This window comes from Bufo bufo, chromosome 5 (genome assembly GCF_905171765.1).
Source record: "Bufo bufo chromosome 5, aBufBuf1.1, whole genome shotgun sequence".
Taxonomy (NCBI): domain Eukaryota; kingdom Metazoa; phylum Chordata; class Amphibia; order Anura; family Bufonidae; genus Bufo; species Bufo bufo.
The window spans coordinates 258,544,516-258,568,064 of NC_053393.1; the positions used below are offsets into that span (position 1 = coordinate 258,544,516).

Genomic DNA, 23,549 nt, shown 5'->3' on the forward strand with positions numbered 1-23,549 from the left:
GAGTATGCTCGGCCTGCTGCTCCTTTTAATTAATAGTTATTATATTTTTAACTGGTAGTTTTGGGGACTATAAACAGACATTTGATGCCAACTACAGCTAAGGTTTAGAGCTGTTCCCACACCAACGCTCTCATAACTCATATGGAACTACTCGGCATTCTACAAATAAAACTATTTAAAGACAGATGTCTATTCTTGATATCATAAAAAGTGCATTTCACTTAAGGATGTTGCCAGAACATTGTTTTTAAAGATCATTCCTTAGAAATGTAGTTATATAGTGAGAACCTCCAGTGTTAAAAATACATCTATTTAACCTCCTCAGGACCGCCGTACGCAGGATTGCGTCTTTGCGGCGGTCCTGTTACTCTGGGTGGACGCGCCGGTGCGTCCTCTCGCGAGACGCGAGATTTCGGGCAAAGCCGGCCTGCGCATCGCGGGCCGGCAAAATTTAAAAGACAAGTTCGTCATCAACCTGCCAGCCAATGATAGTCGCTGGCAGGTTGATGATTTTCAAAAAATCAAATCAGAAGCCATCTAACACCTTATATTTATAAATATAATATGTTAAATGGCTTCTGTGCTCCTCTGCTGGTCCTTTTCGTTGGTTGGTTCCAGCAGAGGAGAACACATCACTGTGAGTACCCACCAACACCACACTTAGCCCCCAGATCACCCTCCATCACCCCAATTAACCCCTTGATCACCCCTGTCAATCACCTAGTGAAAGGGAAAAAAGTGATCAGTGTAAACTGTCAATTTTTTTTCCCCACTGGTATTGACTTATAGTTTTAGGATAGTTTAGGCCCCTTGGTTAGGTAGTTAGCGATCGTTTAGCGCCCAGCCCACCGCACCGCAGTCACTGATTCGCTGATTAGCGTATCGCTAATCAGCATTTGTACTTTTATAGTATCTGTAAGTGATCAAAACTGATCACAGTCAGATCTATAATAGTATTAGTGTCACCTTAGCTCGCCCTCCACCCAAAACGCAGTGTTTGCCCGATCAGGCGTGATCGGTCGCCCACACGTGCGTTCACCCACGCCCGCCCCTCCGCAGTGACCCAAACATTTTTGTTTTTTGATCACTGCACAATCACTTTACAAGCACTGCGGCGATGAAAAAATCAGTTTTGATATTTTTTATCAATCGCAGTGGCCTCCGGTACTTCGCTAGCCTCCCCTTTGTAAGACAGGCTTGCTTTTTTTCTTGGGTAGTCTCAGGGAATACCCCTAAATTTAGTAGTCCAAATGTCAAACAGGGGGTATTCTTCTGAAGAGGCCTACAGGCTTCTGACCCAGTCGGATGAGGAATGGGAACCCTCATCTGACGAATCTAGCGGGTCAGAATATGAACCTGTAGAAAGCAGTGGCAGTCTGACCCAAAGTTCGGACGAGGAGGTTGAGGTCCCTGATGGCACCAGGCGTACCCGGCCCCTTGTTGCTAGACCACAGGTTGCGCAGGATCCATTTCAAGGGCAGCAGAGTGGGGCTGGCGCTGTCGGATTACGTGGTGAGGCATACACCAGCCGCGCAGCCCATCCTGGACCTAGTACCAGCACTGTCGTACAACATGGTGAAGTGGCGAGCACCAGAAGGGCAGTTAAAGCTGGTACGGTGGCACGTGCAATAGTTACCCCGTCGCAGCCACCGCACAGACAGGCCCATAGAGTCCCTGAGGTGCTGGCAAACCCTGATTGGCAGTCCCCAACTTCAGCCGCACCTGTAGTTCCCCCTTTCACTGCCCAGTCTGGAGTTCGGGTTGAGACAGCTCAGATCGGCCCTGGGATTTTTTGAGCTGGTCTTGACTGCGGAGCTCTTGGACTTAATCGTGGCAGAAACAAATCGGTATGCCACTCAATTTATAGCCGCCAACTCGGAAAGCTCTTATGCCCAGTCTTTCCGGTGGAAACCCGTCCAAGTTTCCGAATTAAAAAAATTTCTGGGCCTTCTCCTGAACATGGGTCTAACCAAAAAGCATGAATTGCGGTCATATTGGTCCACGAACCCAATTCATCACATGCCCATGTTCTCTGCTGCTATGTCCAGGACACGTTTTGAGACCATCCTGCGTTTCCTGCACTTTAGCGACAACACAACCTCCCGTCCCAGATGCCACCCAGCTTTTGACCGGCTCCACAAAATTCGGCCCCTCATAGACCACTTCAACCAGAAATTTGCAGATTTGTATACCCCTAAGCAAAACATCTGCGTAGACGAGTCCCTTATACATTTTACCGGGCGCCTTGGCTTCAAACAATACATCCCAAGCAAGCGCACCCGGTATGGGGTCAAATTGTATAAGCTCTGTGAAAGGGCCACAGGCTATACCCACAAATTTCGGATCTATGAGGGAAAAGATCAGACCCTGGAGCTGGTCGGTTGCCCTGACTACCTGGGGAGCAGTGGGAAGACAGTCTGGGACTTGGTGTCACCCTTATTTGGCAAGGGGTACCATCTTTATGTGGACAATTTTTACACAAGTGTGCCCCTCTTCAGGCATTTGTTCCTAGAACAGATTGGCTGCTGTGGCACTGCGCGACCTAGTCGCCGGGGCTTCCCCCAACGGCTCGTTACCACCCATCTTGCAAGGGGGGAGAGGGCTGCCTTGTGTAACGAAGAACTGCTTGCGGTGAAATGGAGAGACAAGCGTGACGTTTACATGCTCTCCTCCATTCACGCAGACACGACAATCCAAATTGAACGGGCAACCAGTGTCATTGAAAAGCCCCTCTGTGTCCACGACTATAATGCGCTCATGGGAGGGGTGGACTTCAATGACCAGATGTTGGCTCCCTATTTAGTTTCCCGACGCACCAGACGCTGGTATAAGAAGGTGTCTGTATATTTGATTCAATTGGCTGCACATAATAGTTTTATTCTCTACAGTAAGGCTGGGAGAACAGGATCCTTACTCAAATTTCAGGAAAAGATCATCGCGAACCTCCTGTATCCAGGAGGTTCCGTGGCCCCAACCACCAGTGTAGTGAGCCGTCTACACGAGCGACATTTCCCCAGTTTCGTTGCTGGTACCTCAAACCGACTGCCACCCCAAAAAAAATGTTGTGTCTGTAGCAGGAGTGGAATAAGGCGTAACACCCGCTATTTCTGTCCTGACTGCCCTGACCACCCTGCCCTATGCTTTGGAGAGTGTTTCCGGAAGTACCACACACAGGTACACTTAGCATAGGGATTGCATCTCACAGGACAGACACACAGGGCTATTAGGGCCCTTTCACTCACAGCTGCTGCAAACCTCTCCTTTCACCTGGGATAAAGTGCATAACGTACTTCGCCACATCTTTGGGCGATTTGCGCTTTGCACATTGTCCCATGGGGAAGGAGAGGTTTGTCCTATAAAGGTAAAAAAAAATCACCGGTAAGCAAAAAAGTTAACGTTCAGTTCAAAAAGTTAAATAAAGTTTATATGTTCCGTTCAAATTTTATTATACAGTTTATAAATTTATTGCGTTGCGGCCTGTTTTTTTTTTTTTTTTAACCTTCCAGGTGGACCAACCGATCGACTAGCTGCAGCACTGATGTGCATTCTGACAGAAGCATTGCGCTGCTGTCAGATAACACAAAAGTCGGTGTATGCGGCGCTGCAAGACGAGATTTCTCCTCTGCAATAAAAGATACGTTTGCCGAGGCATATGCGCTGAGGAGGCGGCGGTGTTCATATGCTTTGGCAAACACTTTGTATATAAAAAAATATATAAAATCCTGGCAATTGATGTGAATGGAGAAATCTGGTTTGCCAGGGCATACGGGCTAAGTGGGTATGGATGTTGGGCGGAGCTCCTATGTCCTGGCAGACGCCTTTCCCCTACTTTTTTTTTTTTTGGCAGAGATTTTTTCATCCACATTGATCGATGCGAATGAAGAAATCTGTGCCATTCATTTTTTCTTTCAGCCCAGAGGCTTAACGGGAAAAAAAAATCTCATTACCCGTATGCTCAATATAAGGAGAATAGCAGAAACTCCTAATGCTGGCCATACATGTAATGATTGCGGAGACCCTCAAATGCCAGGGCAGTACAAACACCCCACAAATGACCCCATTTTGGAAAGATTGAAATTTTTGTCCCAAGTTAGCGGAAAGGGAGACTTTGTGAGAAAAAAAATAAATAAATCAATTTCCGCAAACTTGTGCCAAAAAAATAAAATTTCTATGAACTCTCCATGCCCCTCATTGAATACCTTGGGGTCATATGTGGGGTATTTATACTGCCCTGGCATTTTTAGGGGCCCTAAAGCGTGAGAAGAAGTCTGGGATCCAAATGTCAAAAAATGCCCTCTTAAATGGAATGTGGGCCCCTTTGCGCATCTAGGCTGCAAAAAAGTGTCACACATGTGGTATCGCTGTACTCAGGAGAAGATGGGCAATGTGTTTTGGGGTGTCATTTTACATATACCCATGCTGGGTGAGAGAAATATCTTGGCAAAAGACAACTTTTCCAATTTTTTTATACAAAGTTGGCATTTGACCTAGATATTTCTCACCCAGCATGGGTATATGCAAAATGACACCCCAAAACACATTGCCCAACTTTTCCTGAGTACGGCAATGCCACATGTGTGACACTTTTTTGCAGCCTAGGTGGGCAAAGGGGCCCACATTCCAAAGAGCACCTTTAGGATTTCACAGGTCATTTTTTACACATTTTGATTTCAAACTACTTACCACACATTAGGGCCCCTAGAATGCCAGGGCAGTATAACTACCCTACAAGTGACCCCATTTTGGAAAGAAGACACCCCAAGGTATTCCGTGAGGGGCATGGTGAGTTCCTGGAATTTTTTATTTTTTGTCACAAGTTAGTGGAAAATGATGATTATTATTTTTTTTTTTTCTTACAAAGTCTCATATTCCACTAACTTGTGACAAAAAATAAAAAGTTCTATGAACTCACTATGCCCATCAGCGAATACCTTGGGGTGTCTTCTTTCCAAAATGGGGTCACTTGTGGGGTAGTTATACTGCCCTGGCATTCTAGGGGCCCAAATGTGTGGTAAGTAGTTTGAAATCAAAATGTGTAAAAAATGACCGGTGAAATCCGAAAGGTGCTCTTTGGAATGTGGGCCCCTTTGCCCACCTAGGCTGCAAAAAAGTGCCACACATGTGGTATCGCCGTACTCAGGAGAAGTTGGGGAATGTGTTTTGGGGTGTCATTTTACATATACCCATGCTGGGTGAGATAAATATCTTGGTCAAATGCCAACTTTGTATAAAAAAATGGGAAAAGTTGTCTTTTGCCAAGATATTTCTCTCACCCAGCATGGGTATATGTAAAATGACACCCCAAAACACATTCCCCAACTTCTCCTGAATACGGAGATACCACATGTGTGACACTTTTTTGCAGCCTAGTTGGGCAAAGGGGCCCATATTCCAAAGAGCACCTTTCGGATTTCACCAGTCATTTTTTACACATTTTGATTTCAAACTACTTACCACACATTAGGGCCCCTAGAATGCCAGGGCAGTATAACTACCCCACAAGTGACCCCATTTAGGAAAGAAGACACCCCCAGGTATTTCGTGATGGGCATAGTGAGTTCATGGAAGTTTTTATTTTTTGTCACAAGTTAGTGGAATATGAGACTTTGTAAGAAAAAAATAAAAATCATCATTTTCCGCTAACTTGTGACAAAAAATAAAAAGTTCTATGAACTCACTATGCCCATCAGCGAATACCTTAGGGTGTCTACTTTCCGAAATGGGGTCATTTGTGGGGTGTTTGTACTGTCTGGCCATTTTAGAACCTCAGGAAACATGACAGGTGCTCAGAAAGTCAGAGCTGCTTCAAAAAGCGGAAATTCACATTTTTTTGTAAATGCTATAACTTTTACCCAAACCATCTTTTTTTTATCAAAGACATGTAGAACAATAAATTTAGAGAAAAATTTATATATGGATGTCGTTTTTTTGCAAAATTTTACAACTGAAAGTGAAAAATGTCATTTTTTTGCAAAAAAATCGTTAAATTTCGATTAATAACAAAAAAAAGTAAAAATGTCAGCAGCAATGAAATACCACCAAATGAAAGCTCTATTAGTGAGAAGAAAAGGAGGTAAAATTCATTTGGGTGGTAAGTTGCATGACCGAGCAATAAACCGTGAAAGTAGTGTAGTGCAGAAGTGTAAAAAGTGGCCTGGTTTAAGGGTGTTTAAGCTAAGGGGGCTGAAGTGGTTAAAATAATATACCAATAAATATCATATTATATAATGTGTTTACTGATAATTTCCTTTTAACCACCTCAGCCCCTATAGCTTAAACACCCTTAACCCCTTAAGGACACAGCCTTTTTACACCTTAGGACCAGGCCATTTTTTGCAAATCTGACCAGAGTCCCTTTAAGTGCTGATAACTTTAAAACGCTTTGACTTATCCAGGCCGTTCTGAGATTTTTTTTTCGTCACATATTGTACTTCATGACACTGGTAAAATGAAGTAAAAAAAAAAATTATTTTTTTTTTGCACCAAAAAATACCTAATTTAACAAAAATTTTGAAAAATTAGCAAATTTCAAAGTTTCAGTTTCTCTACTTCTGTAATACATAGTAATACCCCCAAAAATTGTGATGACTTTACATTCCCCATATGTCTACTTCATGTTTGAATTGTTTTGGGAATGATATTTTATTTTTTGGGGATGTTATAAGGCTTAGAAGTTTAGAAGCAAATCTTGAAATTTTTCAGAAATTTAAAAAAACTCAATTTTTAGGGACCAGTTCAGGTCTCAAGTCACTTTGCGAGGCTTACATAATAGAAACCACCCAAAAATGACCCCATCTAAGAAACTACACCCCTCAAGGTATTCAAAACTGATTTTGCATACGTTGTTAACCCTTTAGGTGTTGCACAAGAGTTATTGGCAAATGGGGAGGAAATTTGAGAATTTCATTTTTTTGTCTAATTTTTCATTTTAACCCATTTTTTCCACTAACAAAGCAAGGGTTAACAGCCAAACAAGAGTGTATCTTTATTGCCCTGACTCTGCCGTTTACAGAAACACCCAATATGTGGCCGTAAACTACTGTACGGCCACACAGCGGGGCGTAGAGTGAAAGGTGCGCCGTTTGGTTTTTGGAGGGCTGATTTTTATGGACTGTTTTTTTGACACCATGTCCCATTTGAAGCCCCCCTGATGCACCCCTAGAGGAGAAACTCCCTAAAAGTGACCCCATCTAAGAAACTACACCCCTCAAGGTATTCAAAACTGATTTTACATACGTCGTTAACCCTTTAGGTGTTGCACAAGAGTTATTGGCAAATGGCGATGAAATTTGAGAATTTCATTTTTTTGCCTAATTTTCCATTTTAACCCATTTTTTCCACTAACAAAGCAAGGGTTAACAGCCAAACAAGACTGTATCTTTATTGCCCTGACTCTGCTGTTTACAGAAACACCCCATATGTGGCCGTAAACTACTGTACGGCCACACAGCGGGGCGTAGAGTGAAAGGTGCGCCGTTTGGTTTTTGGAGGGCTGATTTTGCTGGACTGTTTTTTTGACACCATGTCCCATTTGAAGCCCCCCTGATGCACCCCTAGATTATAAACTCCATAAAAGTGACCCCATCTAAGAAACTACACCCCTCAAGGTATTCAAAACTGATTTTACAAACTTTGTTAACCCTTTAGGTGTTGCACAAGATTTAATGGAAAATAGAGATACAATTTCAAAATTTCACTTTTTTGGCAGATTTTCCATTTTAATATTTTTTTTCCAGTTACAAAGCAAGGGTTAACAGCCAAACAAAACTCATTATTTATGGCCCTGATTCTGTAGTTTACAGAAACACCCCATATGTGGTCGTAAACTACTGTACGGGCACACGGCAGGGCGCAGAAGGAAAGGAATGCCATACGGTTTTTGGAAGGCAGGTTTTGCTGGACTGTTTTTTTTTACACCATGTCCCATTTGAAGCCCCCCTGATGCACCCCTAGAGTAGAAACTCCAAAAAAGTGACCCCATTTTAGAAACTACGGGATAGGTTGGCAGTTTTGTTGGTACAAGTTTAGAGTCTATATGGGGTGATCAGGGGCGATCAGAAGCTAATAAGGGGTTAATAAGTGACGGGGGGGGGGTGTAGTGTGGTGCTTGGTGCTACATATTGCTGAGCTATCTGTGTCCTCTGGTGGTCGATCCAAACAAAAGGGACCACCAGAGGACCAGGTAGCAGGTATATTAGACGCTGTTATCAAAACAGCGTCTCATATACCTGTTAGGGGTTAAAAAAATCACATCTCCAGCCTGCCAGCGAACGATCGCCGCTGGCAGGCTGGAGATCCACTCTCTTACCTTCCGATCCTGTGAACGCGCGCGCCTGTGTGCGCGCGTTCACAGGAAATCTCGCGTCTCGCTAGAGGACGCATCGGCGCGTCCACCCAGAAGAGCAGGGCCGCCGCAAAGACGCAATCCTGCGTACGGCGGTCCTGAGGAGGTTAATACATAATAATTAGAAAAATGACACATTCCCAAATACTTCAAAATGTATATTTTTTTTTAAATCAAATCGTTTTTATTAAACAATAAATACATAATAAAACATAATACAATACGTTGCATTTTCTTTCCTTTACATTATCCACCGTGTGGATTCAGTGAACAACAGTACACATAAGTATATCACCACTCAGTTTATCATGAATCCGTACAATACGTGAACACTTGCTAAAACAAATATTTTGGACATAAAATTACCAAGAACTTAACCTTCCCAACCTCCCTCCCCCCCTTACCCTACCCTAACCCCCCAACCCTAACAACAGGTCTTGACCGTCACATGCCTATATAACCACATGGGTATGAGATAACCATTCACTCCACATTTTATCAAACTTTTGAGGACACCCTCTCTTCACATACACCCCTTTTTCGAGTATCAGCATGTCATGCACCCTCCGTTCAAACTCACTCAGTGTGGGCGGACTCCCCTGGATCCACCTCATAGCAATCTCCCCACAGCTACCTTAACCGGTTCATTCCCTCCAATTTCAGACACATACCCCAATACACACACCTTAGGATCTTTTTGAATTTTCAATGTCAGTTTACTATTAATCATATTTCTAACTTCCTCCCAATAATTACCAACTACTGGACAAGACCACAGCATATGCAACAAGTCTGCACCATCTTCCATACACTTTGGACACTTGTCATCACTTCTTACTCCTATCTTTTTCAGGAACACCGGTGTTTTGTACACTCTATGTATGATAAATAGTTGGGACAATTTGCCCTGTTCACTCAAGGACACCTTGGGGACTGCTTCTAATATATCTTCCCACTTATCCTTAGACATATCTCCCACGTCAGCCTCCCATTTTTTCATTCTTGAAAGCGGATATCCCTCTAAAAATTTTTCCAGTAGGAGAGCGTACACCTGTGATATTAACCCTCTTTTTCCCCCACCTGACGGAAGAACAAGCTTATGAACCACCTCCATTTGAGCTATCTCACATCCTTTCCGCAACGTGACCTCAAGGGCATGCCTTATTTGAAGATATTTATAGAACCACTCCCTAGGGATATTAAATTCCTGCTGCAGGTTTTGAAATGACTTACATGTCTTGTCCTTAATTAATTGTCCAATTCTCGTCACTCCATAAGTTTCCCAGTTCCTAAGTCCTGGTATGGCAAATAGTTCTGGCAACAAGTGGTTCTTTCCAATAGGGGAAAGTTCACTAATACCTCCCACTCCTCTTAGCATCTTCACCTTTGCCCAAACTTTTTTCATAAGTTCAATAAGAGGGAGTTTTTCCCTCCCTGCATGCATTCCTGAGCCTTCCAGAATGCCCATGAGGTCACGACTGCCCAACCAATGCTGCAATATCTGCCCAGTCATGTCCGGTGCTTGTAGATCAATCCATCCCTTAAAATGCTGACATTGGGAAGCCAAAAAATAAATCCATGCGTTAGGGACAGCTAGGCCCCCTTCCGACTTAGAATACTGCAATGTCTCCAGTTTGATCCTAGCCTGTCCATACTTCCAAGTAAGATCTCTAAATATAGAGTGAATTTTCTTGAATCTATCTAGAGGGATCCAAACTGGAGCATTATTCAGTATATATAACAGTTGGGGCATCATAACCATTTTTAAAAGGTTAACTCTACCTACCACCGAAAGAAAGAGTCTACACCATGACCTCACTTTAAGCCTAAAAGTAGCCAGCAATGGGGACAGATTAAGTTCTTCAAAATCCGATAGCCTCGGTGTTATATGTAATCCCAGATATTTAAATTTATCCACCCAGGGCACCAAACTATCTACTTGTCTGCCTGCCAGGGCCTGCCCGTCAATTGGCATCAAAGAGGATTTCTGCCAGTTTATCCGCAGTCCAGAAAAGCTACCAAATCTGTCAATCAATGCCATGGCCGCATCCAGAGACGCACCAGTATCGCCCAAGAAAAGTAGAGTATCATCAGCGTACATAGCCACTTTATTGTGCAGCTCGCCGTATCTAAACCCCTCTATACTTGTCGATAAGCGAATATGTGCCGCAAGCGGCTCTATTGCAAGAGCAAACAATATCAAAATGTATATTTATATTATATTTAACAAATATTTTTATCAACTATTGAGTAGCCTTTATATTAATTTTTATAAAAATAGCGCTATTTATTTATATTTATTTTTGTATCACTTACTACTTCTATATGCATCTAATTATTTATTATTTATTTTATAACCCTTCATTTTTTATCCATTTATTCATAGTAACCATTATTTTATTATGCACTCTGAGTATATAATATACAATATATAGAGTCATCCTAATCAGTATATTGAGCTGTATATCCAGTCGATCGAACCTCTGTGATACACCCAGGCTGAGCTTTTCAAACGCCCCCTAATTGCGGCTTGAAACCATTGCATTTCCGTTGTCTTGCCAATGGACCATGTGACTGCAAGATTGCGATCACGTGGTTTTGACGTCACACACAAACACACCCCCTTTCTATGGACGGCGGCGACCTCTACACAGCTGAGCATGCGTCCACACACAAACAGGAGCCTGCAGTGATCGGCCTCTCTCCTTCTCCCCCTGTATTTTCATATGAGAGAGGGCCGATCACCAGAGGATGCGTCTGTTTCCGATCATGTGACCACCTTTCCGGTCTGTTTCCGATCATGTGACCACCTGCGGTCACATGACGGATATGTGAACACAACACAAAAATGTTTTACATTAAATAATCATTTAGGATGCTCGTTTTTTAACAAATTTTCTGACAATCACGTGGGTCCATATTATAGAGCCATCTGTATAATCGAAACAGAGATTTGTCCTGATTGAATTTTCCTGATGTTTGAGGTGACACCTGGAGGTAGCTCCGCTCCTAGGGGGCGGTCCCCAGGTGTATGTTTTGGCGGTTTTTTGTTGTTGTTTTGTACCTATAAATATCTATTTGTATATGGCATTGACTGTAATACTATGAAACCTGATGAAGGGGAAGCTTTACTCCCCGAAACGCGTTGTTTCCATTAAAGAAGAATATTTATACCATTGAGACCGTTTCCATTGTGGACTTGCGCCGAAGCAGAACCTCCCTTTTATTGACACTTTTCCTTTTGGGGGACTGATCATCCCATCAAAAAGAATACACAATCTGCGGCTGCAGTTCCGGAAGATCAGTCTCATCACTACAAGCCTTCAATAGAGTTGTGCCTATTTTTTGCACAACTCAAAAAAGGTGAGCCTTCACAATTCTCACGATATTTTATCTGTATATACATACTATCCTATTGTGCGCCCCTTTTTTCTCTTTTATTCTCTATTCCCCTCATTCGTTTGAGAGGAATTCACATTTGTCCCACACACAGACTCCTACCTGGGTACGGCTGGACTCCTGGATCACTTTCAATAAATTGAGTGTGGTGCTAGTAGGAGTAATAGAGGAATTTGCAGCAGTAAATGAGATCCAGACCTTGGGTAAAGTTCAAACTTGTCTTTTACTAGTTGCAGCTTTCATCCAAATGAGATAAAGCATTAGTCTTTGGTCCCAGTAGGTATTGGCAATGTGTGGCAGGAAATTATCTTCTGCTCTATCATGTGCCTGGAGCTTTTGCAGGAAAGGACGTCTGCTTAGTAGCTCTGTAATGTGGCAGGAATATATCTTCTGCTGTCTTGGGGTCTGACTAGCTGAGGAGGAATTTGGCTTCTCCTGGGGTCTCTGGACGGTACTCAGTTATCTTCACAGGGTATGGTTCTTCCTGTAACTGGAGGTGGCTGCTTGCTTCTACCAGCTGAGGCTGCAAGGCTCAGGCTGGGGATGATGATAAATTTTTAAGCCGATACAAGATCCTGGCTTTGGATCCCTATATCTGGGAGCTCCTACACACACAGCCTTCCCCTAGCCGGGGTAGCTGGCACACTAACTTAACTTCCTTCCTTCCCCATAAGGCAGGATATGGGCGCAGCCACTCTGCTCAGAGGGTGAGCTAAACTGGAATGTACTATTCCAGTTCAGATACACTAAACTGGCTAGTATGGTTACAGAGACTACTGTATGGTTACAGAAACCCCAGTATGGCTGTACTGTATGGTTACAGAGACCCCCGTATGGCTGTACTGTATGGTTACAGAGACCCCCGTATGGCTGTACTGTATGGTTACACAGAGACCCCAGTATGGCTGTACTGTATGGTTACAGAGACCCCCGTATGGCTGTACTGTATGGTTACAGAGACCCCCGTATGGCTGTACTGTATGTTTACACAGAGACCCCCGTATGGCTGTACTGTATGGTTACACAGAGACCCCAGTATGGCTGTACTGTATGGTTACACAGAGACCCCAGTATGGCTGTACTGTATGGTTACACAGAGACCCCAGTACATGGTTACAGAGACCCCCGTATGGCTGTACTGTATGGTTACAGAGACCCCCGTATGGCTGTACTGTATGGTTACAGAGACCCCCGTATGGCTGTACTGTATGGTTACAGAGACCCCCGTATGGCTGTACTGTATGGTTACAGAGACCCCCGTATGGCTGTACTGTATGGTTACAGAGACCCCCGTATGGCTGTACTGTATGGTTACAGAGACCCCCGTATGGCTGTACTGTATGGTTACAGAGACCCCCAGTATGGCTGTACTGTATGGTTACAGAGACCCCCAGTATGGCTGTACTGTATGGTTACTCAGTGCTCTGTGGCTAGGAAGTGCTGGTGGACGTGTTCCCGGTCAGTCAGTCCTCCCGCCCTCTAGCGGTGTTCTACACATAAATAGCCTTTCCTCGTTCCTGTACGCCGATAATGGGAACGTCTTTTTTAAACGTGATTGGCGGCAAACATTTGGCCCCGCCCCCTCCCCAGCAGCGATGACCATCACGTGCCAGCTCGCTGTCTGAGATCCGTAACTAGCCCCGCCCACCTAACTTAACTTCTGATCACAAGTCAGGGGATGATGTGCAGTAGTTAAATGAAGGCTGACAAAGGCGGAGAGTAAACCTGGGCGGGGAGCAGAACACCCTCTCAATCTGACCCTCCGCTTCCGAGTTGCCTTCACTCTGCAGCCTTTGTACTACTCGGCCAAGTAACCAACAGAAGGTGACCATTTAGGGCGTCCCTGCAGAACAGGTGTGGGCACACAGCTACGCCCACACGTTTGCCTTCCCCTCTGGCTGGCACAGTCAGGATGCCTACCAACTTTACCGTGGTCCCAGTGGAGCAACAGGAGGATGCTGCGGGCGAGGAGGAGAGGTCTGGCGGCGGGGCGAGGCATCAAAGTGAAGAAGAGTCCCTGTTAGGTAAGCTGTGTGGAAGCTTTGAAGTGCCCTTCAGTCAGGAGCCCACCTGGCCGGGTGACGTCACGCTCAGGCCACGCCCCGGCCGCCAGTCGCACAGAAGCTGTGAGGGAGAGCGGCGGCTCCTGGCAGCGCTGAGACCTTCTGAACGTCAGGGCCAAGTTACATAGGAAGGCGTAGATTAGCGGCTGGCTGGGGGTTATCTGTGTCATTAACGGCAGTATGCTCCCTCCGGGTCACCCATGGGTGTTTACATGGCAGGTGGTATTCTACAATGGTACCGTAATGGAGAATGGGAAAAGCGGCTCCAGGCAGCGCTGAGACCTTCTGAACGTCAGGGCCAAGTTACATAGGAAGGCGTAGATTAGCGGCTGGCTGGGGGTTATCTGTGTCATTACCGGCAGTATGCTCCCTCCGGGTCACCCATGGGTGTTTACATGGCAGGTGGTATTCTACAATGGTACCGTAATGGAGAATGGGAAAAGCGGCTCCAGGCAGCGCTGAGACCTTCTGAACGTCAGGGCCAAGTTACATAGGAAGGCGTAGATTAGCGGCTGGCTGGGGGTTATCTGTGTCATTACCGGCAGTATGCTCCCTCCGGGTCACCCATGGGTGTTTACATGGCAGGTGGTATTCTACAATGGTACCGTAATGGAGAATGGGAAAAGCGGCTCCAGGCAGCGCTGAGACCTTCTGAACGTCAGGGCCAAGTTATACATAGGAAGGCGTAGATTAGCGGCTGGCTGGGGGTTATCTGTGTCATTATCGGCAGTATGCTCCCTCCGGGTCACCCATGGGTGTTTACATGGCAGGTGGTATTCTACAATGGTACCGTAATGGAGAATGGGAAAAGCGGCTCCAGGCAGCGCTGAGACCTTCTGAACGTCAGGGCCAAGTTACATAGGAAGGCGTAGATTAGCGGCTGGCTGGGGGTTATCTGTGTCATTACCGGCAGTATGCTCCCTCCGGGTCACCCATGGGTGTTTACATGGCAGGTGGTATTCTACAATGGTACCGTAATGGAGAATGGGAAAAGCGGCTCCAGGCAGCGCTGAGACCTTCTGAACGGCAGGGCCAAGTTACATAGGAAGGCGTAGATTAGCGGCTGGCTGGGGGTGAGCCAGACTGTCATTACCGGCAGTATGCTCCCTCCGGGTCACCCATGGGTGCTCATGCTCTGAGGGCTTTATTTAGTTTACATGGCGGGTGGTATTCTACAATGGTACCGTAATGGAGAATGGGAAAAGCGGCTCCTCTTTGGGCGTTCTGTAAATAGTGTCATCTGCTTCCAGATCTCCCATGTCATTGAAGAGAGAGATGTGCGGGGGTCTCAGGTGTCTAGATGGGAACATCCCTTTAATTCTAAGGGCTGATGCCAAATATTTAATAAAGGCGCCTTTTATAGGAAAAAATCCCATTTCAGCCACTGTATTTGAAGAGCCATTACTTTTTTATTTTTGTGTTGATGTAGCCATATCTTGCTCAGTTTTTTTCAGAATAATTTTTCTTTAGGCTCTGTTTACCGGTTTATTAGAGAAGCATACGAGTGCCTTATGTGTCCTATGACGGGTCACATTACATCGGATACTGCTGCAGTGCCCATCATTTTGATGGGAAGTATAGCTCTGCATACTGTGCTGTTTTTTGGCAGATAAGACAGAATTTCCTGAGGGAGGCTCCAAGCTGCACTCTAAACAGAGCTTTAATAAAGCCATTTTGGGCTACATACACTCACCTAAAGAATTATTAGGAACACCTGTTCTATTTCTCATTAATGCAATTATCTAGTCAACCAATCACATGGCAGTTGCTTCAATGCATTTAGGGGTGTGGTCCTGGTCAAGACAATCTCCTGAACTCCAAACTGAATGTCAGAATGGGAAAGAAAGGTGATTTAAGCAATTTTGAGCGTGGCATGGTTGTTGGTGCCAGACGGGCCGGTCTGAGTATTTCACAATCTGCTCAGTTACTGGGATTTTCACGCACAACCATTTCTAGGGTTTACAAAGAATGGTGTGAAAAGGGAAAAACATCCAGTATGCGGCAGTCCTGTGGGCAAAAATGCCTTGTGGATGCTAGAGGTCAGAGGAGAATGGGCCGACTGATTCAAGCTGATAGAAGAGCAACGTTGACTGAAATAACCAGTCGTTACAACCGAGGTATGCAGTAAAGCATTTGTGAAGCCACAACACGCACAACCTTGAGGCGGATGGGCTACAACAGCAGAAGACCCCACCGGGTACCACTCATCTCCACTACAAATAGGAAAAAGAGGCTACAATTTGCACGAGCTCACCAAAATTGGACTGTTGAAGACTGGAAAAATGTTGCCTGGTCTGATGAGTCTCGATTTCTGTTGAGACATTCAAATGGTAGAGTCCGAATTTGGTGTAAACAGAATTAGAACATGTATCCATCCTCTGATGGCTACTTCCAGCAGGATAATGCACCATGTCACAAAGCTCGAATCATTTCAAATTGGTTTCTTGAACATGACAATGAGTTCACTGTACTAAAATGGCCCCCCCAGTCACCAGATCTCAACCCAATAGAGCATCTTTGGGATGTGGTGGAACGGGAGCTTCATGCCCTGGATGTGCATCCCTCAAATCTCCAATGCAAGATGCTATCCTATCAATATGGGCCAACATTTCTAAAGAATGCTATAAGCACCTTGTTGAATCAATGCCACGTAGAATTAAGGCAGTTCTGAAGGCAAAAGGGGGTCCAACACCGTATTAGTATGGTGTTCCTAATAATTCTTTAGGTGAGTGTATACTGTAAATGATTGATGAAAGGGGCCTTCCAGGGATTAAATATTGATGGCCTGTCTTCAGGATTAGTCATCAATATCTGATCATTGACCATCCCACTCCCAGCTTCCCTGACAGCTGTTTGAATGGGCCACAGCGCTCATCCAAGCTCCTGTAGTAGGCCAAGCACCATACCATACATTGTATAGTGGCTATGCTTCGTCTTACAGCTCAATCCCATTCCAAATAAATGGGTCTAAACTGCACAAAGGCCATGTGGCCAATGCACGTGATAGTTGATCAGTGAGTGTGCTGGGAGTTGGATTTCCACCAATGTTATATTAATTACCCTTTATACCCATGAAAGCCCCGTGAGAGACCAGTGCAGGACAGGAAACGGGAACACCTGTGGAGAGCTTTAAAAGCTGTATCTACCTCAACACCCGTTTCCTGTCCTGCTGGATGGAGGAAATGGGATTTTATTCTGGAGAGTTCCCGGGACTGTAGAGCTTAAATTTTCTAATATGGGAAAATTTGCCTGGAGGCATCCGACTACATTGGGAGCCAGCTGAAGAGTCTGGGTTTCACCTCACTCTTTTCCTGGTCTCTGGAATGAGGCCTGCCGATTATCTGGTGCCATACGGAGGAGTCCTCCCTGCTCTGGAGCATGTACAGACAGTCTGGGAGTCATGTGGAATGCACAGTCTCTGCCACATGCTGTTGCTCCCAGCTGGTCAGTGTTCCAGAACTGGGGCTCTAAGTGATGAGGCAAGTGTGGCAGATCTTTGTAGGCAGCAAGAGGCTGGATGGATCGGAAGTGACTTGGTGCAAATTCTGGCTCCAGGGCTACATTGGGATGCCAGTAAGAGACACACATGACCGATTCTAGCTTCTCTCCTGCCTTTGTCACGCTCATGCTCCGCCTGCTTCATTAATAAAGTGGGAGGAGCAGGTGCGTGACGAAATGAGTGACCAGTCAGCCTGTCTGCTAGTACAGGAGTCTCATTGTGAGTACTACGTGGATTGCGCTACCGCAGAGGATTGCTATACTTTACATATGGATTGCCTACACTTTACATATGAATACTGCTGTGTGCGGGGCCCGGTGTAATAGAGTACAGTGACTGCACCGGCCTCCCGCCGCGATTTCAACACCAGTTGCTGGCCTCCACCCCCTGTCTTGGGGGTCACTATTTACACAGGGACACTGTTATGGGTAAGGGGGGGGGGGGAATCTATGGATGACACATACAGTCAGGTCCATAAATATTGGGACATCGACACAATTCTAACATTTTTGGCTCTACACACCACCACAATGGATTTAAAATGAAACAAACAAGATGTGCTTTAACTGCAGACTGTCAACTTTAATTTGAGGGTATTTACATCCAAAACAGGTGAACAGTGTAGGAATTACAACAGTTTGCATATATGCCTCCCACTTGTTAAGGGACCAAAAGTAATGGGACAAAATAATAATCATAAATCAAACTTTCACTTTTTAATACTTGGTTGCAAATCCTTTGCAGTCAATTACAGCCTGAAGTCTGGAATGCATAGACATCACCAGACGCTGGGTTTCATCCCTGGTGATGCTCTGCCAGGCCTCTACTGCAACTGTCTTCAGTTCCTGCTTGTTCTTGGGGCATTTTCCCTTCAGTTTTGTCTTCAGCAAGTGAAATGCATGCTCAATCGGATTCAAGTCAGGTGATTGACTTGGCCATTGCATAACATTCCTCTTCTTTCCCTTAAAAAACTCTTCGGTTGCTTTTGCAGTATGCTTTGGGTCATTGTCCATCTGCACTGTGAAGCGGCGTCCAATGAGTTCTGTAGCATTTGGCAGAATATGAGCAGATAATATTGCCTGAAACACTTCAGAATTCAGCCTGCTGCTTTTATCAGCAGTCACATCATCAATAAATACAAGAGAACCAGTTCCATTGGCAGCCATACATGCCCACGCCATGACACTACCACCACCATGCTTCACTGATGAGGTGGTATGCTTAGGATCATAAGCAGTTCCTTTCCTTCTCCATACTCTTCTCTTCCCATCACTCTGGTACAAGTTGATCTTGGTCTCATCTGTCAATAGGATGTTGTTCCAGAACTGTGAAGGCTTTTTTAGATGTCGTTTGGCAAACTCTAATCTGGCCTTCCTGTTTGAGGCTCACCAATGGTTTCCATCTTGTGGTGAACCCTCTGTATTCACTCTGGTGAAGTCTTCTCTTGATTGTTGACTTTGACACACATACACCTACCTCCTGGAGAGTTTTCTTAATCTGCCCAACTATTGTGAAGGGTGTTTTCTTCACCAGGGAAAGAATTCTTCGGTCATCCACCACAGTTGTTTTCCGTGGTCTTCCGGGTCTTTTGGTGTTGCTGAGCTCACCAGTGCGTTCCTTCTTTTTAAGAATGTTCCAAACAGTTGTTTTGGCCAGGCCTAATGTTTTTGCTATCTCTCTGCTGGCTTTGTTTTATTTTTTCAGCCTAATGATGGCTTGCTTCACTGATAGTGACAGCTCTTTGGATCTCATCTTCAGAGTTGACAGCAACAGATTCCAAATGCAAATAGCACACTTGAAATGAACTCTGGACCTTTTATCTGCTCATTGTAATTTGGATAATGAGGGAATAACACACACCTGGCCATGGAACAGCTGAGAAGCCAATTGTCCCATTACTTTTGGTCCCTTAACAAATGGGAGGCACATATGCAAACTGTTGTAATTCCTACACCGTTCACCTGATTTGGATGAAAATACCCTCAAATTAAAGCCGACAGTCTGCAGATAAAGCACATCTTGTTCGTTTCATTTCCAATCCATTGTGGTGGTGTATAGAGCCAAAAATGTTACAATTGCGTCGATGTCCCAATATTTATGGACCTGACTGTATATAGCATAAGATGCTATATATGTGTCATCCATGGATCCCCCCCCCATAGCATTGTCATCCACAGATCCCCTCCCCCCCCCATAACTGTCATCCACAGAATTCCCCCCCCCCCCCCATAAACATAGAAACATAGAATGTGTCGGCAGATAAGAACCATTTGACCCATCTAGTCTGCCCAATATACTAAGTACTATGGAGAGCCCCTGGCCCTATCTTATATGAAGGATGGCCTTATGCCTATCCCATGCATGCTTAAACTCCTTCACTGTATTTGCAGCTACCACTTCTACAGGAAGGCTATTCCATGCATCCACTACTCTCTCAGTAAAGTAATACTTCCTGATATTACTTTTAAACCTTTGCCCCTCTAATTTAAAACTATGTCCTCTTGTAGCAGTTTTTCTTCTTTTAAATATTCTCTCCTCTTTTACCTTGTTGATTCCCTTTATGTATTTAAAAGTTTCTATCATATCCCCTCTGTCTCGTCTTTCTTCCAAGCTATACATGTTAAGGTCCTTTAATCTTTCCTGGTAAGTTTTATCCTGCAATCCATGTACTAGTTTAGTAGCTCTTCGCTGAACTCTCTCCAAAGTATCAATATCCTTCTGGAGATATGGTCTCCAGTACTGCGCACAATACTCCAAATGAGGTCTCACTAGTGCTCTGTAGAGCGGCATGAGCACCTCCATCTTTCTACTGGTAATGCCTCTCCCTATACATCCAAGCATTCTGCTAGCATTACCTGCTGCTCTATGACATTGTCTGCCTACCTTTAAGTCTTCTGAAATAATGACCCTTAAATCCCTTTCCTCAGATACTGAGGTTAGGACTGTATCACTGATTTTATATTCTGCTCTTGGGTTTTTACGTCCCAGGTGCATTATTTTGCACTTATCCACATTAAATTTTAGTTGCCAGATTTTTGACCATTCCTCTAGTTTTCCTAAATCCTTTTCCATTTGGTGTATCCCTCCAGGAACATCAACCCTGTTACAAATCTTTGTGTCATCAGCAAAAAGACACACCTTACCATCGAGGCCTTCTGCAATTTCGCTGATAAAGATATTAAACAATATGGGTCCCAGAACAGATCCCTGAGGTACCCCACTGGTAACAAGACCTTGGTCTGAATATACTCCATTGACTACAACTCTCTGTTGCCTGTCCCTCAGCCACTGCCTAATCTATTTAACCACCTCCGGACCGCTGTACGCACAGACGCGTCCTGGAGGTGGTTGAGTCATTCCTCCTGGACGCGCCGGCGCGTCCTCTCGCGAGACGCGAGATTTCCTGTGAACGCGCGCACACAGGCGCGCGCGCTCACAGGAACGGAAGGTAAGAGAGTTGATCTCCAGCCTGCCAGCGGCGATCGTTCGCTGGCAGGCTGGAGATGTGTTTTTTTTAACCGCTAACAGGTATATTAGACGCTGTTTTGATAACAGCGTCTAATATACCTGCTACCTGGTCCTCTGGTGGTCCCCTTTGTTTGGATCGACCACCAGAGGACACAGGTAGCTCAGTAAAGTAGCACCAAGCACCACTACACTACACTACACCCCACCCCCGTCACTTATTAGCCCCTGATCACCCCATATAGACTCCCTGATCACCCGCCTGTCATTGATTACACCCCTGTCATTGATCACCCCCCTGTAAAGCTCCATTCAGATGTCCGCATGATTTTTACGGATGCACTGATAGATGGATCGGATCCGCAAAACGCATCCGGACGTCTGAATGAAGCCTTACAGGGGCATGATCAATGACTGTGGTGATCACCCCATATAGACTCCCTGATCACCCCCCTGTAAAGCTCCATTCAGATGTCCGCATGATTTTTACGGATGCACTGATAGATGGATCGGATCCGCAAAACGCATACGGACGTCTGAATGAAGCCTTACACGGGCGTGATCAATGACTGTGGTTATCACCCCATATAGACTCCCTGATCACCCCCCTGTCATTGATCACCCCCCTGTCATTGATCACCCCTCTGTAAGGCTCCATTCAGACATTTTTTTGGCCCAAGTTAGCGGAATTATTTATTTTTTTTCTTACAAAGTCTCATATTCCACTAACTTGTGTCAAAAAATTAAATCTCACATGAACTCCCCATACCCCTCACGGAATCCAAATGCGTAAAATTTTTTTAGACATTTATATTCCAGACTTCTTCTCACGCTTTAGGGCCCCTAGAATGCCAGGGCAGTATAAATACCCCACATGTGACCCCATTTCGGAAAGAAGACACCCCCAGGTATTCCGTGAGGGGCATATTGAGTCCATGAAAGATTTAAATTTTTGTCCCAAGTTAGCGGAACGGGAGACTTTGTGAGAAAAAAATTAAAAATATCAATTTCCGCTAACTTGTGCCAAAAAAAAAAAATTTCTATGAACTCGCCATGCCCCTCATTGAATACCTTGGGGTGTCTTCTTTCCAAAATGGGGTCACGTGGGGTATTTATACTGCCCTGGCATTCTAGGGGCCCCAAAGCGTGAGAAGAAGTCTGGTATCCAAATGTCTAAAAATGCCCTCCTAAATGGAATTTGGGCACCTTTGCGCATCTAGGCTGCAAAAAAGTGTCACACATCTGGTATCGCCGTACTCAGGAGAAGTTGGGGAATGTGTTTTGGGGTGTCATTTTACATATACCCATGCTGGGTGAGAGAAATATCTTGGTCAAATGCCAACTTTGTATAAAAAAATGGGAAAAGTTGTCTTTTGCCAAGATATTACTCTCACCCAGCAAGGGTATATGTAAAATGACACCCCAAAACACATTCCCCAACTTCTCCTGAATACGGCGATACCACATGTGTGACACTTTTTTGCAGCCTAGGTGGGCAAAGGGGCCCATATTCCAAAGAGCACCTTTAGGATTTCACAGGTCATTTACCTACTTACCACACATTAGGGCCCCTGGAAAATGCCAGGGCAGTATAACTACCCCACAAGTGACCCCATTTTGGAAAGAAGACACCCCAAGGTATTCCGTGAGGGGCATGGCGAGTTCCTAGAATTTTTATTTTTTGTCACAAGTTAGTGGAAAATGCTGATTTTTTTTTTTTTTTTTTTTCATACAAAGTCTCATATTCCACTAACTTGTGACAAAAAATAAAAACTTCCATGAACTCACTATGCCCATCAGCGAATACCTTGGGGTCTCTTCTTTCCAAAATGGGGTCACTTGTGGGGTAGTTATACTGCCCTGGCATTCTAGGGGCCCAAATGTGTGGTAAGGAGTTTGAAATCAAATTCTGTAAAAAATGACCTGTGAAATCCGAAAGGTGCTCTTTGGAATATGGGCCCCTTTGCCCACCTAGGCTGCAAAAAAGTGTCACACATCTGGTATCTCCGTACTCAGGAGAAGTTGGGGAATGTGTTTTGGGGTGTCATTTTACATATACCCATGCTGGGTGAGAGAAATATCTTGGCAAAAGACAACTTTTCCCATTTTTTTTATACAAAGTTGGCATTTGACCAAGATATTTATCTCACCCAGCATGGGTATATGTAAAAAGACACCCCAAAACACATTCCTCAACTTCTCCTGAATACAGAGATACCAGATGTGTGACACTTTTTTGCAGCCTAGGTGGGCAAAGGGGCCCATATTCCAAAGAGCACCTTTCGGATTTCACTCGTGATTTTTTACAGAATTTGATTTCAAACTCCTTACCACACATTTGAGCCCCTAGAATGCCAGGGCAGTATAACTACCCCACAAGTGACCCCATTTTGGAAAGAAGAGACCCCAAGGTATTTCGTGATGGGCATAGTGAGTTCATAGAACTTTTTATTTTTTGTCACAAGTTAGTGGAATATGAGACTTTGTAAGAAAAAAATAAAAATAAAAAAAATCATCATTTTCCGCTAACTTGTGACAAAAAATAAAAAGTTCTATGAACTCACTATGCCCATCAGCGAATACCTTAGGGTGTGTACTTTCCGAAATGGGGTCATTTGTGGGGTATTTGTACTGTCTGGGCATTGTAGAACCTCAGGAAACATGACAGGTGCTCAGAAAGTCAGAGCTGCTTCAAAAAGCGGAAATTCACATTTTTGTACCATAGTTTGTAAACGCTATAACTTTTACCCAAACCATTTTTTTTTTACCCAAACATTTT

General features: G+C 44.6%; 1 protein-coding gene across 3 annotated transcripts in view; it reads left to right on the forward strand.

Moving 5' to 3' along the window:
* The window catches only part of SLC12A7 (solute carrier family 12 member 7), a 408,366-nt gene that overhangs the window by 101,965 nt on the left and 282,852 nt on the right, over nt 1-23,549 (forward strand). The window contains exon 1 of one of the 3 annotated variants that reach the window (XM_040432156.1): nt 13,435-13,767. The exons of 1 other annotated variant lie outside the window; for it this stretch is intronic. In XM_040432156.1, the coding sequence (XP_040288090.1) occupies nt 13,656-13,767 (112 nt within the window). In that variant the 5' untranslated portion in view covers nt 13,435-13,655. Of the gene's footprint in view, nt 1-13,434; nt 13,768-23,549 lie in introns of those variants that run through there. One more of the 3 variants, XM_040432158.1, reaches the window with a different exon arrangement.